Source organism: Salvelinus fontinalis, chromosome 27 (assembly GCF_029448725.1).
Source record: "Salvelinus fontinalis isolate EN_2023a chromosome 27, ASM2944872v1, whole genome shotgun sequence".
Taxonomy (NCBI): Eukaryota; Metazoa; Chordata; class Actinopteri; order Salmoniformes; family Salmonidae; genus Salvelinus; species Salvelinus fontinalis.
This window is the reverse complement of record NC_074691.1, coordinates 3,742,484-3,762,328: the sequence shown is the minus strand read 5'-3', so window position 1 is coordinate 3,762,328 and position 19,845 is coordinate 3,742,484. Positions and strand designations below refer to the sequence as shown.

The 19,845-nt window shown below is 42.7% G+C and overlaps 1 protein-coding gene across 1 annotated transcript; it reads right to left on the bottom strand.

The window, feature by feature from the left end:
• Positions 1-854: 854 nt before the first annotated feature.
• LOC129824879 (translocating chain-associated membrane protein 2-like) lies at positions 855-19,771 on the bottom strand. Its single transcript, XM_055884418.1, has 11 exons — positions 19,561-19,771; positions 17,168-17,231; positions 16,762-16,871; positions 15,366-15,482; positions 15,217-15,275; positions 14,716-14,800; positions 7,225-7,295; positions 4,643-4,747; positions 2,433-2,576; positions 2,075-2,232; positions 855-1,869 (listed from the first exon to the last, which is right to left on the bottom strand). Exons 1-11 carry the CDS (start codon positions 19,678-19,680, stop codon positions 1,793-1,795), a joined length of 1,110 nt encoding a protein of 369 aa, XP_055740393.1. The 5' UTR covers positions 19,681-19,771; the 3' UTR covers positions 855-1,792.
• Positions 19,772-19,845: the final 74 nt, after the last annotated feature.

The following is a 19,845-nucleotide window of genomic DNA, read 5'->3' as shown; positions in this document are numbered from 1 at the left end:
GTTGCCTCAGTTCAGAAGTATCTCATCTAAGATTTTTACCCATAGTACAACCACCCACATCTTATGACCCCTTGTCTTTGTCCCTCTTCCTCAGTTGTCAGATACCGCTTTGTGCTGACCACTACACGCTAAACTACCTGGAGTCCATCTCAGACCAGATCCCCTCTCACACCATGACCTCCCTGAGGCAGAGGCTCGGCCTATGGATGGCTGACCAGGGAGCGGAGACCCACGCTGGCCCTCCCTCAGTCAGGTAAGGGCCTACATTTCAACAGCTGTTGCCAGGGTGACACATTAACCTGGATTACTTGATTTGGGATTATTTTGTCAGATGTATGTGGGTGCATGCATATAAACCAGACCCCTCCAACAGTATACTCCTTCCTCTCCCTTCTTTCTTCAGATGACATCAGAGTGGAACCCTCTTCTTGATGTCATGAAACATATTACTCCCCTCCACATTTTCTCCTCTTTACTCCCTAACAGAACATCCTTACTCCCTTCCCTCAGACTGTGAACCAAGGTAAGTACGCGCTTGTTGCTTTGACAAAGTAATTTCTGAAGATTATTTATTGCATGTGGTTAGTGATTCATTGTGGCCAAAAAATATATTAATTGTCCCTCACCTGTCCAGCTCCCCCCCTCAGACCTCCTCCTCCAATGAGCTATCAGATAAATTGAGGAAGCAAGGGAGGAGGTCGCAAGGATTTGACAGCCATACAAAACAGATTTGCATCATGGTAATTGCAAATGATCAGTTATTTTTATATTTTAGTGTGTAGTGCACCACACATCAGTGTTATGGTTGAAAGATTAATTTAATGTAAAAAATAAATAAGTTGAGACCACAACAATTGAGAAAAATGCATTATTTAATCAAGTAATAATAGATAATTCTTTAACAAAAATAATGGGAATGGCATGCGGTATTATCCAACATACATGGTCATCAGGATGGGCATGGTTTGTGTCGTGACCACAGCATGAGCACAACGCGGTCCGAGTAACACCGACCATGACCCAGAAGAAAGGGCCAAGGAGTAACCAGAGCCCCATGATTGGTCCAATATCAACCTTGTCCCACCCATTCTACACACTACCCATCACTGACTGGGTAGCATCAAAGCCAGCACATTTGGATGTCCCTCTAGGGCCAACATAGTATCAGCACCACATTACCAGGGTCGTATTTATTAGGGCACGAAACATTAAAACATTTATCAACGGAAAATGAAAACGTGCGTTTCTTATTGGACAAGTCCAGATAGTGCCTCAATGTTTCAATCCATTTGGTGCCTAATGAATACGACCAATGCTAAAAACAAAAAGCGAAGCCTGCTCATTCAACAGCGACAACAGAGCTCAAAATCAGCTGCGGTGACATTTCGACAAACACTACACCAATACAGTACTTAACGCATGAGGCATCACATTCAATATGACACATACAGTGTGCCAAACAAACAACATATTCATCGTTCTGTATACAAAGGGAGCTCCAAAAACAGAGTGGCCATAGCAGGCGGTGTGGGTGTATAAAAAAAAACAATACTGATAGTAGAGAGAGTAAATGTCTGTTCAGGGCTCAAAGGGGGGGGTTTGGTTTTTGGATTTTCATCCAGCATTTTTAAAGCCATGTTGTGTCCATAGCGACAGACCCAGGCCCCGCGTCACCTCCGGAACACGCAAAACAGGAAGAGGATGAACCGTGTGGGACCAGTTTCCTGTTCCTCTGATTGATAAGCCATATAAATCAGAGCCACTGTTAGGGCAGCCATTCCGGGTAGAGCCATTAGGGGGCCTTGATCTTCTTGGGCCGAGGAGAGGCTCCATTCTCGGCTTTGATCACGCCATTTTCATGGTGGCCAACTGTAAGAGGGAGGGGGGGAGAGGAGGGCATACACACATGAACAAATAGTAATCAACGTGTTATAGGTAGCTGCAATAGAATGGCTTCAACTCTTTCCATTGACTATCTTCTAACTTGAAAACTCTTGTCACAAATCAACCTACTGATCTAGAACAATGACATAAGACGAGCGATAAACCCATCCTAAAGTGCGTGTCCACTCACGGGAGTCTCTCTTAAGAGGTCGGGGGGTTTGCTTGGCAGCAGCCCTCTTCCTAGAGGCTTGTTCGTGTCTGAACTCTCGCCACCGCCTCAGCTGGTAACGGATAAACTTCCACAGGAGCCAGGACTGGGTCAGACACACCAGCAACAGCACAGTCATCCTATACAGAGGGATGATAGAGAGGGTTACGGAGAGAGTGGTGTGTGCGTTTGTGTGAGAGAGGGAGGGAGAGACATTATTAGTGTGCGCACACGTACGTGTGTGTGTGTGTGTGTGTGTGTGTGTGTGTGTGTGTGCAGCAGTTTGTGTACATTAGACATAGAAGTACGCTGTTCAAGACAGCCATCAAAAATCTCTTACCGTATCAGCACAGTGTTAAAGTTGCCCAAGTCCCAGTCCAGTCCCTGGTTTTCAGCGCGGGCCAACCCAAAGCCCACAGCCAGGAACATAAGGGTAAGGGTCACCATCCGCGTGAACACAAAGCACACCGCCCACACGTCAAACCTGGACACACACACCGAACACATCAGTACATGACATAAACGGATTGTGATTATGCTAGGATTGATTGCATATGGCATGCAGTGCCATTAAAGGTAGAGTCAGCAATAAGATGTCATTATACACATCAGGGAGATTTACAGCATTTTTAGAAAACAACAAAATTGAGATTTGCCAAGAATGTAGATATTGGGACGAGCCAATAGTGAGAGTCGCGGCAGGTTGTATTTCAGGAAGTCACCCCACTGTGTCTGGTTATGTCACATTGCATAGTTTACCTTTAATGAAGTGCTGTTTATACAGTTGAAGTTGTACACTAAGTTGACTGTGCCTTTAAACAGCTTAGAAAATTCCAGAAAATTATGTCATGGCTTTAGAAGCTTCAGATAGGCTAATTGACATCATTTGAGTCAATTGGAGGTGTACCTGTGGATGTATTTCAAGGCCTACCTTCAAACTTAGCGCCTCTTTGCTTGACATCATGGGAAAATTTAAATAAGCTAAAACCTCAGGAAAAATATTGTAGACCTCCAGAAGTCTGGTTCATCTTTGGGAGCAATTTCCAAATGCCTGAAGGTACCATGTTCATCTGTACAAACAATAGTACGCAAGTTTAAACACCATGGGACCATGCAGCTGTCATACCGCTCAGGAACGAGTTGTGTTCTGTCTCCTAGCGATGAACGTACTTTGGTGCGAAAAGTACAAATCAATCCCAGAACAGCAGCAAAGGACCTTGTGAAGATGCTGGAGGAAACAGGTACAAAAGTATCCATATCCACAGTAAAACAAGTCCTATATCAACATAACCTGAAAGGCTGCTCAGCAAGGAAGAAACCACTGCTCCAAAACCGCCATAAAAAAGCCAGACTATGGTTTGCAACTGCACATGGGGACAAATATTGTACTTTTTGGAGAAATGTCCTCTGGTCTGATGAAACAAAAATAGAACTGTTTGGCCATAATGACCATCGCTATGTTTGGAGCAAAAAAGGGGGATGCTTGCAAGCCGAAGAACACCATCCCAACCGTGAAGCACAGGGTGGCATCATCATGTTGTGAGGGTGCTCTGCTGCAAGAGGGACTGGTGCACTTCACAAAATAGATGGCATCATGAGGAAGGAGAATTATGTGGATATATTGAAGCAACATCTCAAGACATCAGTCAGGAAGTTAAAGCTAGGTCACAAATGGGTCTTCCAAATGGACAATGACCCCAAGCATACTTCCGAAGTTGTGGCAAAATGGCTTAAGGATAACAAAGTCAAGGTATTGGAGTGGCCATCACAAAGCCCTGACCTTAACCCTATAGAACATTTGTTGGCAGAACTGAAAAAGTGTGTGAGAGCAAGGAGGCCTACAAACCTGACTCAGTTACACCAGCTCTTTCAGGAGGAATGGGCCAAAATTCACCAAACTTATTGTGGGAAGCTTGTGGAAGGCTACCCAAAAACTTTTGACCCAAGTTAAACAATTTAAAGGCAATGCTATCAAATATTAATTGATTGAATGTAAACTTCTGACCCACTGGGAATGTGATGAACAAAATAAAAGCTTAAATAAAAATCACTCTAGACTATTATTCTGACATTTCACATTCTTAAAATAAAGTGGTGATCCTAACTGACCTAAGACAGGAAATCTTTACTCGGATTACATGTCAGGAATTGTGAAAAACTGAGTTGAAATGTATTTGGCTAAGGTGCATGTAAACTTCTGACTTCAACTGTATATCACATTAAAATATGAATAGCACTTCATTAAAAAGGTAGACCCCACTACATGATATGTTGTTTTGCAGTTGGAAGTAAAAGTAAGTAGCCATAGGCTCCTGCGCGCTCTCCTGATTCTGTGACGTGAAGCAGCATGATGTACAAGTACATCCTGGGCAGGACGATAGTCAATCACAGGCCATTAGTGCCAAGTAGAGAGGCATCGGGCACCATTTATAGAGTCTTTGGTATGACTCAACCAGGGATCAACCCCCCCCCCCCCCCCCCCCCCCCCAACCTTCCAATCTCAGGACGGACACTAAGCACAAGGACACCGAGTTGGATGTATGAACTCACATCTTTTGGTGGCTCTCATCAGTGAAGTAGAACATCCTTGCGATGTGGAAGCCCATCTCGGACAGGTACTGGAGGCAGAGGAGCACCAGGCCCACACGACTCAAACTGAGGGAGGGGGAGAGAGGAGGGGGCGGTGAGGGAGAAGGACATGGTTATGCATGTGTTATGAAATCCTTATGCAAGTACACATTTGGAGTAAATATGAATATGGCTACTCAGGTGCTCTTAAGGTATAGGTGCTTATATATGCTAATGTAAAGTGACATCAGAAAGTTCTCATACCCCTTGACTTATTCCACAATTTGTTGCATAACTGCCTGAATTCAAAACGGATTAAATAAAAAACAATCTTCACCTGTCGACACACAATACCTCATAAATGACAAATTGAAAACACGTTTGAGACAATTTAGCAAATGTATTGAAAATTAAATACAAAAAAACCTATTCACACTCCTGAGTCAATGCATGTTAGAATCACCTTTGGTATCAATTACAGCTGTGACACTTTCTGGGTAAGTCTGCAAGAGTGTCGCACACCTGCATGATACCATATTTGCACATTATTCTTTAAATAAAAGTATATTTAAGCTGTCAAGTTGATTGTTGATCCTTTCTAGACAGCCATTTTCAAGTCTTGACAAAGATTGTCTAGCTGATTTAAGTCAAAACTAACTAGGCCACTCAGGGACATTCAATGTCATCTTGGTAAGCAAGTCCATGTACAGGTTATGCATGTGCTATGAAGTCCAACTCCATGGTTAGTATTGTGAATTTCAAACACAGATTCAACCACAAAGACCAGGGAGGTTTTCAATGCCTTGCAAAGAAGGGCACCTATTGGTAGATGGGGAAAAAATTTAAGCAGACATTGTAATATCCCTTTTGAGCATGGTGAAGTTATTCATTACACTTTGGATCAATACACCCAGTCACTACAAATATACAGGGATTTCATTCACAATGGTGACTTTTAAACAGTTAGAGTTTAATGGCTGTGATAGGAGAAAACTGAGGATGGATCAACAACATTGTAGTTACTCTGATCTGTGGTTGAATCGGTGTTTGAAATTCACTGCTCGACTGAGGGAACTTAGAGATAATTGTATGTGTGGGGTACAGAGATGAGGTAGTCATTCATAATGAATGTAAAACACATATTGCACACAGAGTGCGTTCATGCAACTTATGTGACTTGTTTAGCACATTTTTACTCATGAACTTATTTTGACTTGCCATAACAAAGGGGGTTGAATACTTATTGACTCAAGACACTTCAGCTTTTCATTATTAATGAACTTGTAGAAATTGTGAAAAACATAATTCCACTTTGACATTATGGGGTATTGTATGTATGCCAGTGACACAAAACCTCAACGTAATCCACTTTAAATTCAGGCTCTAACAACAAAATGTGAAAAAATTGCAGCGTGAGACAAGGAAGTGACAGCAGCGAAGTCCTGTATGGCAATACTTTGAGAAGTTAAATAAGAAGGTTGTGAAATGCAAACTTTGTGAGGTGGAATTGAGCTCTAGTGGCAGTACAGGTGCAATGCTGAAAGGGAGGCAAAGTGAGACCCAACCTGTTGCTGGCAGCAGTGCGATAAGGGATGGAATGAGAAATTTCACAGCACTGATTACATAAATGATTGCGGTTGATATGCAGCCATTGTCAATGGCATGTCTAGAACCAGACTACAAGATGTCATGTAGAAACAATTTTTATGAATTTCATAAAAATGGCAGTTTAAATGTTCTTAATGTTTATCAGATGGGGCCACAGTGTCTCCTGACCCCTCCTGTCTCAGCCTCCAGTATTTATGCTGCAGTAGTTTATGTGTCGGGAGGCTAGGGTCAGTCTGTTATATCTGGAGTACTTCTCCTGTCTTATCCGGTGTCCTGTGTGAATTTAGGTATGCTCTCTCTAATTCGCTCTTTCGGAGGACCTGAACCCTAGGACCATGCCTCAGGACTACTTGGCATGATGACTCCTTGCTGTCCCCAGTCCACCTGGCCGTGCTGCTGCTCCAGTTTCAACTGTTCTGCCTGCGGCTATGGAACCCTGACCTGTTCACCGGACGTGCTACCTGTCCCAGACCTGCTGTTTTCAACTCTCTAGAGACAGCAGGAGCAGTAGAGTTACTCTTAATGATCGGCTATGAAAAGCCAACTGACATTTACTCCTGAGGTGCTGACCTGTTGCACCCTCGACAACCACTGTGATTATTATTATTATTATTATTATTATTATTATTATTATTATTATTTGACCATGCTGGGTCATTTATGAACATTTGAACATCTTGGCCATGTTCTGTTATAGTCTCCACCCGGCACAGCCAGAAGAGGACTGGCCACCCCTCAGAGACTGGTTCCTCTCTAGGTTTCTTCCTAGGTTTTGGCCTTTCTAGGGCGTTTTTCCTAGCCACCGTGCTTCTACACCTGCATTACTTGCTGTTTGGGGTTTTAGGCTGGGTTTCTGTACAGCACTTTGAGATATCAGCTGACGTAAGAAGGGTTATATAAATACATTTGATTTGATCATTTGTCACATCCCAACTGTAGCTTCTACATGTGCTTACTTGAGCAGGTATGCTGCGGAGACGTGCAGCAGGTAGAGACAGATGTACTGCAGCTGGCGAGGGATCTCTTCCTGAGGACAACAACACAGAGCAGTCACATCAGGAGTGGGTTCCCAACCTTTTTTTGAACCATGGCACAACTTGATGGGATTTCAAAATTCTGTATTTAGTGGTAAACATGAGTGGTAATGGCCAGGGGTTGGAACCGATTCAGAGAACAGAACAGCAGAATATAACAAAAATGTCATGAAACAGATTCAGAACAGTGAAGGAAAGTGATCTACACAGTACCAGAACAGAATCATTACTTTAAAAACAGGGGAATCAGTTAAGAACGTTATTTTACATTCTGGATATATATTTTTTCCCCAGTCCCACCAAAAAAACGCAACAAAGTGCCTATGATCTGAAAAGGCAGTCAATCGATCAATAATATAATAACTTTTAGCAGAAATATTTATTTTCAATTTACAATCTATAGAAACAATGAGAATGGAAAGGGTTCAGAGCTTTAGTGAAACATCACAGCTGAAAAATATATGGCAAATAGAAATCCATTAAGGATGGTGTAAAGAGATAGATGGGAGGGGTTGAATGGAGCTGAAGGTTGGGACTAATAACAACAAGTTAACAAATGTAAAACATATGCCTGTAAAACATATTTAGGTGAGGAACTTTTTTGAAAGAGTACAGTTTGAAAGATAGGGAAAATAGAAATCCTACTGGATGGGCATCATAAATATATGGGAGAGGTTGAGGAAGGACGAGTTAAAAACAAACAAAACTATTGTAAAATAAACTGTCCATAAAATGTATATAGTATGTATAAGCTGGAAATACAGGCCTGAGTGTTGTTGTTCACTAGTTTGCTCCAATAGGGGGAGGTGGTAGGGTAATAAAGAAAATAAGATTAAAAAAAGATAAGCCCTCTCACGGTCAACTGCGTTTATTTTCAGCAAACTTAACATGTGTAAATATTTGTATGAACATAACTAGATTCAACAACAGACATAAACTGAACAAGTTCCACAGACATGTGACTAACAGAAATGGAATAATGTGTCCCTAAACAAATGGGGGGGGGGGGGGGGGTCAAAATAAAAAGTAAGTCAGGATCTGGTGTGGCCACCAGCTGCATTAAGTACTGCAGTGCATCTCCTCCTCATGGACTGCACCAGATTTGCCAGTTCTTGCTGTGAGATGTTACCCCACTCTTCCACCAAGGCACCTGCAAGTTCCCGGACATTTCTGGCAGGGGAAACGGCCCTAGCCCTCCCAGACATGCTCAATGGGATTGAGATTCGGGCTCGTCGCTGGCCATGGCAGAACACTGACATTCCTGTTTTGCAGGAAATCACGCACAGAACGAGCAGTATGGCTGGTGCCATTGTCATGTTGGAGGGTCATGTCAGGATGAGCCTGCAGGAAGGGTACCACATGAGGGAGGAAGATGTCTTCCCTGTAACGCACAGCGTTGAGATTGCCTGCAATGACAAGTCCGATGATGCTGTGACACACCGCCCCAGACCATGACGGACCCTCCAACTCCACCTCAATCCCGCTCCAGAGTACAGGCCTTGGTGTAACGCTCATTTCTTCGACGATAAACGCGAATCCAACAGTCACCCCTGGTGAGACAAAACGGTGACTCGTCAGTGAAGACCACTTTTTGCCAGTCGTGTCTGGTCCAGTGACGGTAGATTTGTGCCCATAGGCGACATTGTTGCCGGTGATGTAAGGCAGGTCCTCACCAGACAACAGGCCTACAAGCCCTCAGTCCAGCCTCTCTCAGCCTATTGCAGACAGTCTAAGCACTGATGGATGGATTGCACTGATGGATTGTACGCACAATCCTGATGTAACTCGAGCAGTTGTTGCCATCCTGTACCTGTCCCGCAGGTGTGCCGTTCGGATGTACAGATCTAGTGCAGGTGTTGTTACACATGGTCTACCACTGCGAGGACGATCAGCTGTCCGTCCTGTCTCCCTGTAGCGCTGTCTTAGGCGTCTCACAGTATGGACATTGCAATTTATTGCCCTGGCCACATCTGCAGTCCTCATGCCTCCTTGCAGCATGCCTAAGGCATGTTCACGCAGATGAGCAGGGAACCTGGGCATCTTTCTTTTGGTGTTTTTCAGAGTCAGTAGAAAGGCCTCTTTAGTGTCCTAAGTTTTCATAACTGTGACCTTAATTGCCTACCGTCTGTAAGCTGTTAGTGTCTTAGCAACCGTTCCACAGCATGTTCATTAATTGTTTATGGTTCATTGAACAAGTATGGGAAACAGTGTTTAAACCCTTTACAATGAAGATCTGTGAAGTTATTTGGATTTTTACAAATTATCTTTGAAAGACAGGGTCCTGAGTTTATATTTGCAAAAAATATTGTGCCTATGCAACACCCTCACTCAGAAATGAAATGTGTCTGACTGCCAGCTGAACATTTTTGCCAGTGTATGTGTAGGCACCTCCCACTCCAAAGCATAGTCTAGGAGCCTGCTGACGTTACAAGCTTGATTCAGAAATGTTATATTAAAGAATGGATTAAACTTTTCAATACTAGTTAAGAGTACTGTAGTTATCACGTTTAACATTGGATTTATTAACTACGTGTTTTGATTTAAATTCTGGTGCCGCTCTGCACAAGCTTGTCAACTAGTTAGCTAGCTGTTCCAACGTTAAGCCAACTTTCTGAAGTTCAAAGACATTAATTGAGATAATCCATATCATAAGATGCCCAGCGCTCGCTCGCCTGCATTCTGTCAACCAGCTTCGCCTGGAATGCTTTTCCAACAGTTGAAGGAGTTTCCACATATGTTGAGCACTTGTTGGCTGCTTTTCCTTCATTCTGCGGTCCAACTCATCCCAAACCATCTCAATTTGGCTGAGGTCAGGTGATTGTGGAAGCCAGGTCATCTGATGCAGCACTCCATCACTCTCATTCTTGGTCAAATAGGCCTTATACAGTCTGGAGATGTGTTGGGTCATTGCCCTGTTGTTAAAACACATGATAGTCGCACTAAGCCCAAACCAGATGGGATGGCGTATCGCTGCAGAATGCTGTGTTAGCCATGGTGGTTAAGTGTGCCTTGAATTCTAAATAAATCACAGACCGTGTCAACAGCAAAGCACAGCAACACCATCACACCTCCTCCTCCACGCTTCACGGTGGGAACTACACATGCGGAGATCCGTTCACCTACTCTGCATCTCACAAAGACACAGTGGTTGGAATCAGAAGTCTCAAATTTGGACTCATCAGACCAAAAGGACAGATTTCCACCGGTGTAATGTCCATTGCTCATGTTTCTTGGCCCAAGCAAGTCTCTTCTTTTAGTAGTGGTTTCTTTGCAGCAATTCGACCACGAAGGCCTGATTCACGCAGTCTCCTCCGAACAGTTGATGTTGAGATGTGTCTGTTACTTGAACTCTGAAGCATTTATTTGGGCTGCAATTTCTGAGGCTGGTAACTCAAGAGATAATTCTGGGTCTTCCTTTCCTGTGGCGGTCCTCACGAGGGCCAGTTTCATCATATCGTTAGATGGTTTTTGTGACTGTTCTTGTCATAATATGGACTCGTGAAGCTGGTTGAGAGAATGCCAAGAGTGTGCAAAGCTGTCAAGGAAAAGGGTGGCTACTTTTTATATTTGGGATTCTTCAATATTTAGACGTATTTAACACTTTTTTGGTTACTACATGATTCCATATTTGTTATTTAGATGTCTTCACTACTATTCTACAATGTAGAAAATAGTAAAATAAAGAAAAACCCTTGAATTAGTAGGTGTGTCCAAACTTTCGACTGGTACTGTATATAGGGGACACAACCAACACAGCTCTGCAGAAATTGCTGCAGAGACAGAATCATTAGATCATTTGTTTTGTTAGGAATGGATGAAGAATTGCAACATTTACCTGGAGATAACTCTGCAAATAGCACTGCTGGGTGATTTGAAAATTCAAAAAATCTAAATCAATCCTATAATATTATAATACTCTTGGCAAAAATGTTTGTCTTTAATTTACAATCTTAAGAAACTATGAGAATAGAAAGGTTCGGAAATTATTCAGACCTCTTCCCTTTTTCCACATTTTGTTAATTAAGTTACAGCCTTATTCTCAAATGGACCAAATCAAAAAAAATCCTCAATCTACACACAATAACCAAGAAATTACGAAGTGAACAGTTTTATTTTTTTATCAAATCTATTACAAATAAAAAAACTGAAATAAGTATTCAGACCCTTTGTTATGAGACTCGAAATTGAGCTCAGATGCATCCTGTTTCCATTGATCATCCCCTTGATGTTTCTACAACTTGATTGGAGTCCACCTGTGGTAAATTCAATTGATTGGACATGATTTGGAAAAGGCACACACCTGTCTATATAAAAGGTCCCACAGTTGACAGTTCATGTCAGAGCAAAAACCAAGCCATGAGGTCGAAGGAATCATCCATAGAGCTCAGAGACAGGATTGTGTCGAGGCACAGATCTGAGGAAGGGTACCAAAAACAATTATTAAGCATTTAAGGTCCCCAAGAACACAGTGGCCTCCATCATTCTTAAATGGAATAAGATTGGAATCACCTAGAGCTGGCCTCCCGGGCCAAACTAAGCAATCGGGGGAGAAGGGCCTTGGTCATGAAGGTGACCAAGAACCCGATGGTCAGTGACAGAACCAGATATCTTCTGGGGAGATGGGAGAACCTTCCAGAAGGACAACCATCTCTGCAACACTCCACCAATCAGGCCATTTTGGTAGAGTGGCCAGATGGAAGCCACTCTTCAATTAAAGGCACATGACAGCCCGCTTGGAGTTTGCCAAACGCCACCTAAAGGACTCTCATACTATGAGAAACAAGATTCTGTGGTCTGATGCAACCAAGATTGAACTCTTTGGCCTGAATGCCAAGTGTCACATCTGGAAGAAACCTGGCACCATCCCTACAGTGAAGCATAGTGGTGGCAGCATCATGCTGTGGGGATGTTTTCCAGCAGCAGGGACAGGGAGACTAGTCAGGATCGAGGGAAAGATGAACGTAGCAAAGTACAGAGATCCTTGATGAAAACCTGCTCCAGAGCGCTCAGGACCTCAGACTGGGTTCACCTTCCAACAGGACAACAACCCTACCCACACAGCCAAGACAACGCAGGAGGGCCTTTGGGACAAGTCTCTGAATGTCCTTGAGTGGCCCAACCATAGCCCGGACTTGAGCCCGATCAAACATCTCTGGAGAGACCTGAAAATAGCTGTGCAGCGTCGCTCCCCATCCAACCTGACAGAGCTTGAGAGGATCTGCAGAGAAGAATAGAATAAACTCCCCAAATACAGCTGTGCCAAGCTTGTAGCATCATACCCAAGAAGACTCAAAGCTGTAATCGCTGCCAAAGGTGCTTCAACAAAATACTGAGTAAAGGGTCTGAATACTTGTCATTGTGATAGTTTTTTTGTTTGTTGCTAAAAATGTCTAAAAACCTGTTTTTGCTTTATCATTATGGGATATTGTGTAGATTAATGAGGGAGATAAAAAAACAATCATTTTTTAAATAAGGCTGTAACGTAACAAAATGTGGAAAAACTAAAGGGGTCTGAATACTTTCCAAATGCACTGTAGATGGGAGGGATTGAGCGGAGCTGAAGAATGGGACTAGAAATAAACAAAATGTAACTATTGTGTTTATGCATGTATAAACTGGAAGTAGACGCTTAAGTGTTGTTGTCCATTAGTTTACTCAAATTACGGGAGAGGTGGTAGGGTAAGGGGAAAATATATTTTTTAAATACACATATTTAGGGCTCCAGGCTGTATCACAACCGGCCGTGTTTGGGTGTCCCCTTGGCCCAGCATCGTCCGGGTTAGGGATTGGCCGGGGTAGGCCATCATTGTAAATAAGAATATGTTCTTAATTCTTTATTTGAATAAAGGTTAAATAAAATATTTTATTTTTATGGGGGATTGGAAGTGATGCAGACAATTACATTGATGGAAGCCACAATCTGCCATATTAAAGAGGGGGGGGGCCACTGCTTTGTGCACGGTAGCAAAACGTTTTGCAATGGAAAAACTAAAACAATCGTTTCTTATTGGACAAATTCGGGTAGGTCCCTCCCCGTTTCTGCCGGCTTGCTTCCGTTTGGTTCTTATGGAATAAATCTCAGTTACATCATCCTACTCTCTATTCATAAAGAGCGTCTGCATCTGCTTCTCTGTCAACGGGAATGTTAATGTTCAGAATGAGGTTAGGTGGGTGCAAACTAATGTTGTATTAAGAGGATAGTTCACTCAAAATGACACATTCACATATTTGCTGCCTTACCTTGAAAGCAAAGCAGTCTATGGACAAGGAGATGAATTGCAACTTTCAAGGTGAGGAAGTAATATGTGATTTCGGTGAAAAAAGCATTTGAGAAAAAAAGAAACCTGCACACTGCTCTTGAGTGTCACTGCTCTTTAATAAGCCTTATGTATCGGCCTCATGGACTTCGTCAGAGCTTTTGTGAGTTTTTTTTTTTTTTTAGCACCCTTATGTAGACCTAGCCCCACCCACATCCGTTCCACGCATCGAATGGGGTCGGAGTTGAGGGAAAACAAATAAATGTTACCAAATATAACAATGTGCATTTCATAAATATTCAAATAAAGTGTGTACATAAATCGTATTAAACACGTCTGTAAAACCACAATGAGGACATCGACCTACCAAGCAAGTTTTCATAAATCATTGGGTACAGCGGAAGAAAAACATCGAAGTAATCTGAAATGGGGGCATAATTCATGATTCATCATCATTAAGACCTCTAGGAAATACTGCCTGGATGTGAAAATCAAAAAACATTATATTTTAGTCAGAGTATTATATATCTTAACTTTTTCTATGCCACAAAATCTAAAAAAAGGTAGAAATGTAATGTTTTAGGTCATTTAACTATACTGTGACTGGATAATCCCTGTCATTAATTCTTATTTAACATTTATGTTCACAAATTCTCTTTATGAGAGAACGAGAGGTTTTTACCTTACATAACACAGCCCACATGGACATTTAATTATGTAGATAACCTGGGTGGTGGAGCACGTAATAATGTCATTTATTTGGAACCGTTTTCCTGTATGTGGGTGGCAGAAATATTCACACATCATCATATCATTACACTGTGCGCAACCCCTGCATCTATAAGAGAACGTAAAAGAGCCTGGCTGATTTTCTTTTGTGGCTGGCAGTTGGCATGGACCAATTATTGCGTAAATTGCAACCTCTCCTATAAACAACAAGTGGTGGATTCTTAAATTCAGCTGGCAAAGCTGGGTCAGCGAAAAAGAAAGCGCAGATGCCTTTTGAATGGTGAATAAGCCTTTGACATTTGGGTGGAAAATGCTTGTTATGATGAATATGATGTGACCGAATTCCTTATTCAGACTAAAGGAAGATTTCCTTCATTCATTTTCACACCAATATCACTCCTCCGTTTCTCACAGCTTCAGCACTGACCTTGCGTACTTTCTGGAAGTAGAGCTCAGGAAGGGCGTGAAGCCAGTAGGCCAGCTGAGTGAGGTAGAAGAACTTCACCTGAAACCTGCAGCACACACACACACACACACACACACACACACAGAGGTTGTTTAAGGATATGGTGCAGAGCAGGGTTCTCCTGGCAACTTTGGTCCTGGAGAGCTATTGGGTGTGCAGGCTTTTGTTCCAGCCCTGCAGTAACATACCCGGTTCAGCGTAGAGAAGGAATGTTTAACCCATCATGAGAGGCCTACTAATAGTTACACCTGAGAAGAATACAATCTTACATTTTTACTGTACAATAAGATAAACTAAGTTACATTACCATTTTGCTAATGGTTATGGTTATCACAAGATATCTTGTTCGTGTCTGCGCCCTAAAGATCCTGGTCAAGAGTAGTGCACTGCACAAGGAATAAGGTGCCATTTGAGACGCAGACAGGAACAAGATACCCCTGTAATAGTGCCGAGTCATCATACCTCAGATGGACATGTGGGTAGTTCTCCCAAAGGCTGCTAGGGTGAAACAGGTATCCTTCCTGAAAAGGGAAAAGCGGAGACTTTAGTGGAAATCTTCATGTTGATTTGACTTTACACGACACTTTGGTGTGTTGGTGTGTGTGTCTTACTGTTATGAGTATGTAGAGACTCCACACGCTAGACACCAGGTGAAACACACACAGCTGGCCTGACTCATTGAACTTGGTGTTCTTGCTTTTCGAGAGATGGAGACGCCTATTCACTTTCTAAAAACAGAACCAAAAAAAAGCATGTGATTAAAAACAGGTTGCAGATATCGTGGGAGACAGGTCGTGTCAAAATGGGTTTCATTTCCTGGTTCCATAGAAACATTGTCATTGTGATACACAAGAAAGTGTACAGAAGAAAAAAAAACTATGACAACAAAAGATGCAAAGTGCCCTCTTTTATCACTCTGACGCACTTTGAGCAGAGACGTACCGTACAAGTGTTACCCCAGGGGTGTCAGGGGGACACAGCCGGTCTTCAACGAGCTCCGGAGGGCCGCATTGAAACGTGTTATGTTTCCTCGCTGTCAAAGTTGGCAAAAAAACGTCCTCTATCCATATTTGGGGGTAAAAATGATGCTCCCTGATTGTCTTACTTTCATTTCGGTGATTATTAGCGAGCTGAACAGTCAAGAAACTGTATGAATGTAGGTCCGTTCTTTCGACAGAGTTTCGATTTGGATTTATTCATTTTAAAGTATTTTGAGTTTGTTTCCCCCACCCCCAAAATTAAAAAAATGTCTTAAACCAAAGGTTTGACACCCGTGTTAAAACATTGTAAAACAGTTGATGATAGAGCTAGAGTGTGAAATAATATTACAATCCTTTTCCTGTTAGCCAGGGTCCCAGATCTTTTTGTACAGTCTTGCCAACTCTTATGGTCACTTTAATGCTAAACATAGGAGTTGGCAAGACAGCACAAACAGATCTAGCACCAGGGCCCCTATCCACAAAGTGTCTCAGAGTAAGAGTGCCGATCTAGCATAGATCATATTGAATAAGATTGTATGGACAGATCCTCAGTCAGCACTCCTACTCTGAAAACACTTTGTGAATATGGCCCCAGACTACATCCCTGTGTTCTGGAGGTTTTGTATAGGAGAGGAGACAAAGACAACCCCCTTTGACCTTGTGACCTCATAATGAGTCTGTGTGCAAGTAGGCCCAACAACCTTGATCTAAGGTCAGTTTTGTATTTCCAATTGAAATGGTTCATGCTACATTTGGCTGATCCTAGCTCTGTGCATACAAGGGCAACTTCTACTCAGACCAGTCAGTCTCCATTGTTCCAGAGTTTAATCACCATTTTACCCATCAGTGTTCCCCTATCTACCATTGTATCGACAAGGCGGGCCACCCCACCTAGCCCCATGCCTCCAGTCTACAACATTTTGGCATCTATTGGTTTTAATTGGCAGACAATTAAGATGCCAGAGTTTCTGGATGTTGCATTTAGAACACAAATACCCACAATGCAGTGAGGCTTGGTATTACTCACATCCAGGACGTACTCCTGCACCACAGCGTGGAGGATGATGGTGATGAAGAAATAGAAGAGGATGGTGGCCCAGTCCCGCCAGCCGTACTGGTACAACGTCACCTCTCCCTCTGGACAGAAAGACAGTGGAAGGCAGGTAGGCATAATGAGTGACAAAGGACAAACTCAAAGTACACACAAAGTAGGCTACAGCGAGGAATGCACCGATGACGACAGGTATGACAGAAACGGCAGATAAGCCTACTCTGATAAACAGGCTATGTCTGTATCCCAAATGGCAACCTATTCCCTACATAGTGCACTACTTTTGACCAGAGCCCAATGGGCCCTGGTCAAAGTAGTGTACTATATAGGGTATAGACTCATAGCTGATGTGGTAGTGTTGAATGGGGGTTGTGGCACAAACCTGGTGACTGGGTGCTGATGTTGTACTGGGGTTGAATAAACAGTATTGCAGTTTTTGCTGTTGCCTAGAAAAGAGAAGCATAACCACATTTAGGTTAGATATATGCTGAGATTAGATATCTAACGTTTTATGAAACTGCCAAGTGGCTTGCCTATTAAAGACTTTCTTGTTTATGAAAGCAAGTAGACGGGCAAATATGGAGTGGATAAAGTTCTGGTAATGGACATTTGTGTGCATATGGCAGTCTTTTTACAGACTGTTTCCGTATAGCGTCATGTGGTGACGATTGACACAATTGGCATGCTGACTGCAGGAATGTCCACCAGAGCTGTTGCATGAGAATTTTGTTCATTTCTCTACCATAAGCCACCTCCAACGTTGTTTTAGAGAATTTGGCAGTATGTCCAACCGGCCTCACAACTGCAGATCGTGTGTAACCACGCCAGCCCAGGACCTCCACATTCCGGCTTCTTCACCTGCAGGATCATCTGAGACCAGCCACCCGGACAGCTGATGAAACTGAGGATTATTTTTTTTGTCTGTAAGAAAGCGATTTTGTGGGGGAAAACTAATTCTGATTGGCTGGGCCTAACTCCCAAGTGGGTGGGCCAAAGCCCTCCCCTACCCACCCATGGCGGTGCCCCTGCCCAGTCATGTGAAATCCATAGATTAAGGCCTAACTAATTATTTTCAATTGAAGGATTTCCTTGATGAACTGTAAAATCGTCCAAATTGTCGTATGTTGCCTTTATATTTTTGTTGAGTATAGTTAGCTTGTACTAGCTACCTAGCATGTCCTAGCTGGCTAGTGTGCATGTAGAGATCTAATGCTAGTGGGCAAGGCATGCAGAGATCTAATGCTAATGGGCGTGGTATTGTTACAATAACCCTCAATGGCAGAGGGCGCGGCGAGTAGTTACTGCAGTCCACAGATAGATATTATTGAAAAGGCAAACCTCCTCAAACACCTCACACTTTTGGGGGGGTATTTGACGATGTTCTTCTAAAGTGAATTCCGAGGGGGACGGTGCTGTATATATATATAATTTTTTTTAAACGAGTCGTCTCGCCATGACGAAGGGATATGCCGTTTATTTTACGGTAAACTCGAGTGCACTTACAAGTTGCCAACATTCCACGCGCGCCAGGGTCACCTGGTGCCTTGTCAAAACTAAACCCCACCGACTTCTAGTTTGCATGGGTCTAGTCAGAGTGAACTGTTACCACGGTGACTTTCCGAGACGTGAAAGCTCAAGGAAACCCCCTCCACAGCCTATATGTAGCCTACACATGAAGGCCAATAGCTCGAAGGGGACTGAGAGTACCGGATTGATACCTAAAAGTCACAGCAATGCAAATGACTTCGCCAAACGAACCGCAGACTAGGTTGTTTTTGACAGATTCGGCTACAGCAAGTGTTTCCCTACGTGTGAATTCATCAGCCGGCCTATGACGACCATTTTTTTTGTCGAAGCATTCAATTATCTAACCAAGTCGAAAGGGTACAACGCTAATCTAACATTTGTAATGTAATTAAAATGACAGCTCGGGCGCAAATAGAGCACAATTCGTGTCACGGTCAGTGCACAGAAAAACAAACACGTCTACTCTTCCGTTGCAACATAACCCGCTGCAGCAGCGCTCAAACATTGAGACGTGGCAGTTAACGCGATCAAATTGGTGCAACGGGCTTCCTTCGTCGAAAAGCTTTGTCAACGGAACCAAGGGGCACTGAAAATGTAACGTTATAAGTTTATGGTAATTCGTTGTGCCTTAAAAAATGAACCTTTCCTTGATGTCAAACACACCGAAGTTTAACGTCAATGAAAAAGTGCCATACTCTTAAGTTTTCAATTCTTACCAAACACACACTTTAAATTGGTTAATCGTAGGCTATGCAAAAACTTCTACATTTAAGACTGAACGAGTCCCGTTATAGCTGACAAAATGAGCTACTTTAGATGAACTACTGTAACTTAGAAACAGACCGATGTCGAGATGAAGGAAATTATAGGAAGTTGTGCTGTAAAAATGTCCAGTCTTTCACTTCCACTTCATCGCTGTCAATTTGCACATAAACCGTGATCAAACGACGCAAAAGTGTGACTTTGTAACCCCGGGTAGCCAACGCTATTGTGTTGTAACAAAAACTGTTACATTGGATCTACCAACCACCGCCATATCTGCATAACATATTCAAATGATTAACAGTGTAGCCAACAGCGGTAGTAAAAGTTAGTTGCAACTGCTTTCACATAAAACAGATGAAAGATATTACATGACGTTCCAACTACATGCCATGGGAATATCTCATGGTTAAATCTGTTGCGGACCTGCCAACAAAAAAACAGCTGAGGTAGACGAGGGAAAATTGGAATCAGAACTCATCTCACCTCAAACATCAATCCAATCAGAATGAAAATGACAAAACTAAAGACGATATCGGCATGATTCTGTATTAAGAATTCCTGGCTGAAGAAGGGATAACTCTTGTTTCTCCTCCGGAATGCCATTTCAGCAGAATGACTTTTTCCCGAGTTTTTACTTTATCCAACAAAAAAAAAACTGACTGCGAAGTTCAGGAGTTAACTTTCCCCTTGTTCTGCGCATGTGCAACCTCTAAAAGGGGACGTTTAGAAAATTCCTCATTAAAGGTAAGGCTAAGTGAAATTCCTTCC

What these genes read in the sequence shown, in the direction of transcription:
- LOC129824879 (XM_055884418.1), bottom strand. Translation starts at nt 19,680, where the DNA reads ATGGCATTCCGGAGGAGAAACAAGAGTTATCCCTTCTTCAGCCAGGAA. An exon ending in CATCAGCACCCAGTCACCAG is followed by an intron (nt 16,872 to 17,167) that starts GTTTGTGCCACA and finishes CTTTCTGTCCAG; the next exon opens with AGGGAGAGGTGACGTTGTAC. An exon ending in TGCAGGAGTACGTCCTGGAT is followed by an intron (nt 15,483 to 16,761) that starts GTGAGTAATACC and finishes TTCTGTTTTTAG; the next exon opens with AAAGTGAATAGGCGTCTCCA.